This window comes from Herpailurus yagouaroundi, unplaced genomic scaffold, assembly GCF_014898765.1.
Source record: "Herpailurus yagouaroundi ecotype Mexico unplaced genomic scaffold, PumYag 28, whole genome shotgun sequence".
NCBI classification, from domain to species: Eukaryota; Metazoa; Chordata; class Mammalia; order Carnivora; family Felidae; genus Herpailurus; species Herpailurus yagouaroundi.
Genome location: NW_024412376.1, coordinates 89,356,384 through 89,364,199, shown reverse-complemented (window position 1 = coordinate 89,364,199; position 7,816 = coordinate 89,356,384). Strand labels below are relative to the sequence as shown.

The window sequence follows — 7,816 nt, the reverse complement described above, 5'->3', positions numbered from 1 at the left end:
TTTTAATATGGTTTCCTTTGTGGTGAGTTCCTCATTGCTTAGCCTGTAGAGTTTACAAGGCTAAGGACACTGGTCTGCTTTCCCAATGGATCAGTTGTCATCCTGCTGCTAGTCTGTAGTCACAGACTGTCCTTCAAATCATGGCCAACCATTTCATAAATGTTAGTCATTAACAAGACAGAGAAGGGGAGTAAGAATGGTTTGGTGGCAATTCGTTCAAAAACGAGTTAAGGCACAGGCTCTACCAGAAATGGCTTAGGAGTTTCGTCCTTTTTCATACACAAGTAACATATACACTCAAAGTAACATGCAAGTATTTGATTTCCATAATTTGTTGCAAGTTGCATCTCTATGGCCCTCAACAGTGTTAGCTGCTATCCTTTTCCATCTTCTTTCTCTGGTCTTTAAGCTAGATGGCTTATTGAATTTACCAAGAAGTAGTGGGTTGAGATGAAAAGGACATGGTTTTTAGAGTCAGATCCTGTGATCTACTTCTGTCACTCATTAGTTATGTGTCCTTGGTTAAGTTTCTTAATCTCCATGTTTCTGTTTCTTCTTCTGAAAAAATACCTACTTTGCTTGGTTGTAAGAGTTTAAAAAGATAATGTACATAAGTCACCAAGAACACTGTACATACTGAATGCTCAAGTTCTCTACTTGTCTTTTGGGGTATGTAAATAAATCTAATCAATTGTTTGGAAAGTTTCATAGGGCTACCGTTTATTTAACATCTACTTGGCGTCAAGCATGCTGCCAGGTGCTTTATATATATTATCTCTACTCACAAAAACCTCAAAAGGTTATTTATAGTTAGTTCCTTAAGGATGAGGGAACCGAGATGTCACTGCTGTCTGGGATGAATGGTTCTCACCTAAGCACATTATACAGTAAATTGGGGGTATAGGAATATTTCTAGGGAGGAGGTTTTTAAGCACTGTAGCTTAATAATTACCTGGATTGGGGGAGGGAGTGTTTTTTCAAAAGGCAGGTTACTGGGGTCTACCTGCAAGCATCCTGGGTCTGGGTGGGGCCCAGGAAAACGCAATTTTTAAAAGTTGTTTCTGTTATTTTGACGCAGCTGGTTCTTTGGAGGACACTTGGATAAATGTTTCTGCATCATACCTTGTTTTTTTGTTTTTGTTTTTTTTTTTACTTTCTTACAGCAGGCTTTAAACTGTGAGAGGAGGAAGCAGGCTAGCACCTGTAGGCTGAAATTTAAATTTGCCTAAGTAAGCAACACTCCTCTTATTCCTAACTTTTTCTCATCACTTCAAGGTGCTTACCCCCTGGTGAAATCTCTACATACTACTTACAGTTCTTGATATCTTTATCAACCTTGTTGATCTAAGTTCAATTGAACTGTATCTATCAGCAGCAAACATTAAGAGGAGTAGAGATGCATCCCTTACAGGGTAACTCTAGCCATTGCCCTGTGGCACTGTCACAAACTAATGTCTTGCAATCTCAATTTTCTTAACTGGAAGTGGGGATGGCATTCGTTTTGTAAAGTTATGGTCAGGATTGCCATACTGTCTGGCACATGGTATGTATTTGTAAAAGGCACTATTATTATTTATTTATTTTTGAGGTGAGGTATCAAACATGATAACATATATTAAAGTACTCCATAAATCAGCTTTCACACTAGGAAACTTTTCCTCCCAACATAACCTTTTGGAGAATGTGATGAATGCTTTGGAGCAGCACCACCCAGTGAAATATAGTGCTAATCACACAGGTAATTTAAAAAAATTTTTTTTAACGTTTATTTATTTTTGAGACAGGGAGAGACAGAGCATGAACGGGGGAGGGTCAGAGAGAGGGAGACACAGAGTCTGAAACAGGCTCCGGGCTCTGAGCTGTCAGCCCAGAGCCTGACGCGGGGCTTGAACTCACGGACCGCGAGATCATGACCTGAGCCGAAGTCGGCCGCTTAACCGACTGAGCCATCCAGGCGCCCGTAAAATATCTTAGTCTCCACTCAAAAAAAAAAAAACAGGTAAAATTTTAATAATATATTTTATTCAATCAAGTATAAAAACCTTATTATTCCAACATGTTATCAACATAAAATTATTAATGAGGTATTTTGCATTAAAATTTTCATACTAAGACTGAAATCCAGTATGCTTTTTTTTTTTTTTTTTACTTCTATCATATCTCAATTTGGGTGCTAAATTTTCTTTTTTTTTTAAGTTTATTTATTTTGAGAGAGAGAGAGAGAGAGAGAGTGGGAGGGAGATAGAGAATCCTAAGCAGAGGCCAGAGCCAGATGGGGGTTCTATCCCACCAAACATGAGATCATGACCTGAGCCAAAATCAAGAGCTGGATGCTTAACCCACTGAGCCAACCAGACGCCCCACTGGGTACTACATTTTCAATGGTGAAGTGAAATGTATTCCCACCCAAACAATAAAGTTGTGTTTCACAGAAATGCTACCCTGCTTCAGTTTTTAAATGTCAATTAAAGTTATGTAACACAAAAAATTCAGTGCCCTAGTCCCAGCAGCCATTTTTCGAATGTTCAATAGCCCACATGGTTAAGTGGGTTTGATCAGAGCCCACGGTTTTGATCAGAAGAGCATTCGCCTTTCTCCTCTAGAAGGCTGTACTTCTAGGGGATTCATGGACCTTATGAAGTTCATTCTTGCTTTACATCTCCCTTGGTTAAAAATTGTCCTTTTCATTTCTTATAACCCATTCACAGTTTTAAACAGTCAACATGTTACTTTCCATATGTTCACTGAACATTATTTACGTTTGCTTATTAATAAATTCCGTGGTGGTCTAAATCCAGCAACTTTACTGAAACTGCCAAGTGGGCTATTGATTTGGACACAGGAAATAATGAGGATAGAGTGGTTGAAACGCTTTTGGCCGTTTCTTTCTATCAATGTCTCTTCTGGTACGATCACGGAATTTAACTTCTACATATCAGGATTACCAATTTTTACCTTCCTGACATGCAAACTTCAGGGGCTGCACTTCTTAGGGCACATAAAGCTCTCTCAAAAAATCAGGCAGTAGCCGCTGAACTTGCATAGCTAGGGATTTATCCAAAGCTCCCTTCTATTTTTAGCCAGAACAACTGCTTGCCAATTCAAAGTTTCTGGAGAGAGCAATACATCGCATTACAAAACAGACACGCGGAGCATACCTTTGCCAGGTACTGCTCGAAATCCCCTGACTACTCCCACCGAAACTCGGTAACTCAATTGTCTCCCTGCGCTGGCTTCAGCTCGCCTCTGCAAGCCCGCACGCCTGACTCTTTCGCACACCACTCCGCCCGCGCTGGGCTGCCCGGCCCGTCCGGGGGCGTGTCCCAGCCTGGGGGCGGGGCCGGGAGCGCGAGGAGGCGGAAGTTCCCGCAGGCGGTGGGGACGGCGCACGCACCCGGAGTCACTTGTCAGCGCTCGTCTGAAGCGGAGGCAGTGCCACGCCGGACTCGAGGTGAGCGGCTGCTGGGCGGGGATGTGCGGCTGTGATATCCCGCGGTGCGGGCTGGGAGAGGCGCTGGTTCTGCGCCCTGTGCGTGGAGGGAAGCCCAGCTGAGGAGGAGGGGGCGCGCCCTGCCCGATTCTGCTCCTCAGGTGCTTTCTGGGGCGGCGGAGTTGAGAGAGCCGCGTGGGAAGAGGAGCGCTGGGGAAAGGGCGGCGCGGGAGTGGGCGCGACGCCAGAGGACGAGCCCTGCAAGTTCCCGGAGCCGGGGCCGGCCGGGGCGAGCGCAGCGGAGGCGGGGACGTAGGGCTCCCGGGCACCCCTGCAGCGACCCGCCGGCCAGGCAGCTTGCCGGGAGTCACCGGGCACCTACCTCGCCGTGTGGATACAGCCCTGCGTGCACCTCTTTGGGGTGTAGGGAGCTGCACTACGCGGGAAAAGCGTGTTATTTTTGGTTTGCTTTCGCGCTACTGAGAAGTGTTTATTTCCCCCCGCGGATATTTACAGTTGTGTAACCTGTTGGGGAAACATCCGCGCGACCAGAAATAAAGCTGTTTTTTTTTTTTTTTAATCTATCATAATCGCCAGATTTATCAATACTTGTGGGGCTTTCGTAAGACTGTGACTTCAGTGCATTTGACAATAAGTGGAAAAAGGAAGGGCGTTTGGACAGGGCAGAGCCAGGAGAATATTCGTGGCTGCGTCGGGCAGGGCAGGTCTAGGGTGTGATCGCCAGATCCTATCCCGAGTCCGCCTTCCTGACCGTGAGGACGTCGGACCTGCCTACCACGGAAATAGCCCGCTCGGGAGCCTTATTTGGCAAACAGGACTAGGCGTGAACCTCTGCTGGAAAACTGTCTTGTCTGCTTTCGGCCAGTGCCTGTGGCTTTAGTTCGCAGGCTCTACCCCCCTTACGTCTCGATTTGGGGAAAAAGAGAATCTCAGGATATACTGTTCTTTAATTTCAGACCTTTCTTGTCATTCTGAATTCTCCTTTCCTCCTTCCCACTTACCGGAGAAGCCGGGATAGAAGTGTGGGAAATACGAAGCTTCCTTCCCAAGTACTAGGGCGAGGGTATTGTTTAGACTTTCCCTAAAAGAAAATCCGAAACTATACAGAAGTTCCAACATTTTCATCGTGTTTGAAAGCAGAATAGACTGCTCATTATTTGTTGCCTGCTTAGTATTTTAGTAAGAGTTTGGGCACTAGTAACCAGATGCAGGAGACCTTGGAAAAGGCCAATAATAATACTACCATTGCTTAGGGATCAGAACGGTTAAGGCAAATGAAGCTAACAGAATACCAGAAATCAAATGACACTAGTTGTATAGTGGGGCCAGTGCTAGAAATTTTAATAAATGGGAGAAGTCAGGAAGGGAACTGCCAAGTAAAGGGAAGTTGCGTGCACATAGTTTGATACATAACATACATACGTTGTATGTACGTACATTTTCTTGTAGGGAACAATGGGGCCAGAGGAAGTTGTACCTAACTTTCCCATTCTTCTCTTGATACAAGTTAAAGATTAAAAAAGGAGGGGGCAGGCTGCCTTTGAAATACCAGTTGGCTTCTCATACTTCTGATTTGTATCATATACCAGTGTCAAAACGGTCTTTCTCTACGAGTTCTATGAAAATCTTTTATAATAGCGGGAAAGCGATTCAACTATGCGTGACGCTTTATTATCTTTCTATTTGTTGTTCATGTGTATCTAACAGTTTGACTTCTGGCATGACTGTTGGGTCTTTTTAGTGCTCTGCGTTTATTGCATCAGTGCTGAATGTGTACTACCATGCTAGTGGAAAAGGTCATTTCATTTATGAGGTAGATACAGTGCAGATTTTCAGTGGTTTGATTTTTTTTTTAAGAACCGGGCTTAACTTGAAAGTTTTCCCTCATTTTCCCATTATAAGAAGATGTAATCTGTTTGCTTTTAATATACCCAATGGTTTAAATACCTACATCTGCCAATATTAATATTAATCACAGTGTTGAATGGGTTAAAAAAAATGGAAGATTATTTAGACAGGTAATATAAAGTGGTGATTAAATCAAACAGCACAGATTTTTCCAAGGAAGTGTGTCTTAAACAGCTTTTTTTTTTTTAAAATGTGGTTTTAAAATTTTAAATTCTACATTTGTTACATTTTTAATATTTTTAAAGAGGGAAGTAATAGGTTTCCTAGATTACATTTTAGAAAATGTCCATTCCTCCCAGTTTCTCCCACCCACATATGACCATCATAACAACCAATACCAAACTCGAGGTCACACTTTTTTTTATCATATAAAAGTACAACCATTCGAGTCCTTATAAGCACACTTACAGCAAAACAAAGAAGACTGCACGAAGTGCTGCTTCTTTTCTGAAGCTCTACTTCCCTTTCATGCATTAAGATTAACCTATATTCCCCCTCATTTAGTCAGTCTTATTCACTGTGTGCTTAATGCTCACTCTCTACTTTGCCTAATACAGTGTGTATGAAACAAAAAACATTTCTCACCGAAATATCATTGTGCTGGAGTATTACCTATCATTGCCTGTCTAAAAGAAAAGTAAATATTACTCTAAGCGTGGGAAACACTATGTGCCTGTAAGAGGCAATGCAAGTTGCAGTTTATGATTGGAGAGAAGACTTTTGTGCATTAAAAAACAACTTATTTTAAAGAATGTTGTGTGTGGAAGGCATGAATGAGAGTCTACAGATTTCCAGTACTTTTCATATGTGAAAGTAGCTTAGAATTTAAGGACTTTTGCCAACTTCAGGCAAAAGAATGTATGAGGTAGAGGGAAGCGGAAAATCATTTTGAATTAAACCTGAAATAAATTCTTGTTCTTTCTCCTATATATAATGATGTGTTGTAAAATACTTTCAGTTAAAGTTTGTATGCAAGAAGCCACAAATTGTACTATAGCAGTTTGTAGAACTGATCACGTCTAGAGGTGTATCCTGATACGGAATTTTTAGACTATGGAAATTGGCATCAGTTTGGAAATTGTATGTTAGCTCATAGATTCCTTTCCTTAGAACTTAATATAGACTTATCCTTCACATCTTCTCATCCCCCCCAAGACAAAATACTGAACATAATTTAGTTGAGTTTATATTAAGTACACTTAAATATGTAATAGGGCTTCAAATAATCTTTTTTGTTAACCACCTAATTTTCTTTCACAGTTTCTTTCATTTTCTGGGATTGAACTTTGAGCTGTTAGAGCCATGAGCAACTACAGTGTGTCCTTGGTTGGCCCAGCTCCTTGGGGTTTCCGGCTGCAAGGTGGCAAGGATTTCAACATGCCTCTGACAATCTCTAATGTAAGCAAACTTCACAGATTTTATTACAGATGTTCATTCGATGCTTAGTCCTGGAAACCTCAGGGCTGAGTTGTTGAGTTCTCTGGATAACCTGTACTCATCACAATTGCTTACGGGATTTGATCTTCTCAAACTTAGTTATGTATAATCAAGGATGCGGTGGGGAGGGAATTTAGCAAGGATAATTGATTTCACTTAAGCTTATTTTCAGTTTCACTTAAGCTTATTTTCAGTTTCCTCCATCTATTAATAAGGATAATGGAAAGCATTTAACTAGGGGGCGGACTTCAAATCTTTGAACTGTCACTAATTTGGAGAATTCTCTGGACCTTCGTTTCCTCATATGTAATATTAGAAGGTTGCACTATGGGATTTTCATGGTCTCTTTTAGTTCCAAAAGCTAATTAAAAACTGTTGATCAGTACCGAATAAAATGACTGTTTTTGGTGTTATTTCCTCAGCTCACTTTCTGGTGAAGATGATAGCCAACAGTAAAAGTGCCAAAAGCTACTTACCTTTGAAGAGGAATTGAAGGGCTTGGATCTCCTATTTAGATAGTCACCTTGTACATAATTGAGATTTGGTTGTTTACTTCATTATGAATTTAGTTTGAATATATTCTGTGTATCCAATTTGAGGATATATTTTGATGATGATGATGATGATGATGATGATGATGATGTTTTTTGAGGCCTGACTGTGTGTCAGGCACTGTTTGACTTTTATCACCAGTGGATAATTATTGGTATTAATTACTTCTACAACATTCCAGAGGGCTTTTTTTTCATAGTCAAATAAATATGAATATCCACTCCCCATTTACTTATATGATAGTATAGTATACATGCTGTTACGTGTCTTTTTTCTAATTTACCATGGAGAATTTTCCCTAGTTTTTTTTTTTTAAACAACTATATAGAATTCTCTTGTAGAGAAGTAGCATTTATATGACCAGTCCTTTATTGAAAGGCATTTATATGATTTCCAGTATTGCTGTTATATACAGTGCTATAGTGGATACCATATATACATAATTTTTTATGTATATGCATATACACA

At 41.0% G+C, this 7,816-nt stretch overlaps 1 protein-coding gene across 14 annotated transcripts in view; it reads left to right on the top strand.

Moving 5' to 3' along the window:
* The first annotated feature begins 3,347 nt into the window (after positions 1-3,347).
* The window catches only part of PDLIM5 (PDZ and LIM domain 5), a 224,962-nt gene continuing 220,493 nt past the window's right edge, over positions 3,348-7,816 (top strand). For 8 of the 14 annotated variants that reach the window (XM_040478180.1, XM_040478245.1, XM_040478244.1 and 5 more), the window contains exons 1-2: positions 3,348-3,451; positions 6,620-6,757. In XM_040478180.1, coding sequence (XP_040334114.1) covers positions 6,662-6,757 — 96 coding nt within the window. In that variant the 5' untranslated portion in view covers positions 3,348-3,451; positions 6,620-6,661. Of the gene's footprint in view, positions 3,452-3,570; positions 3,592-6,619; positions 6,758-7,816 lie in introns of those variants that run through there. The other 6 variants (XM_040478257.1, XM_040478251.1, XM_040478222.1 and 3 more) reach the window with 3 other exon arrangements.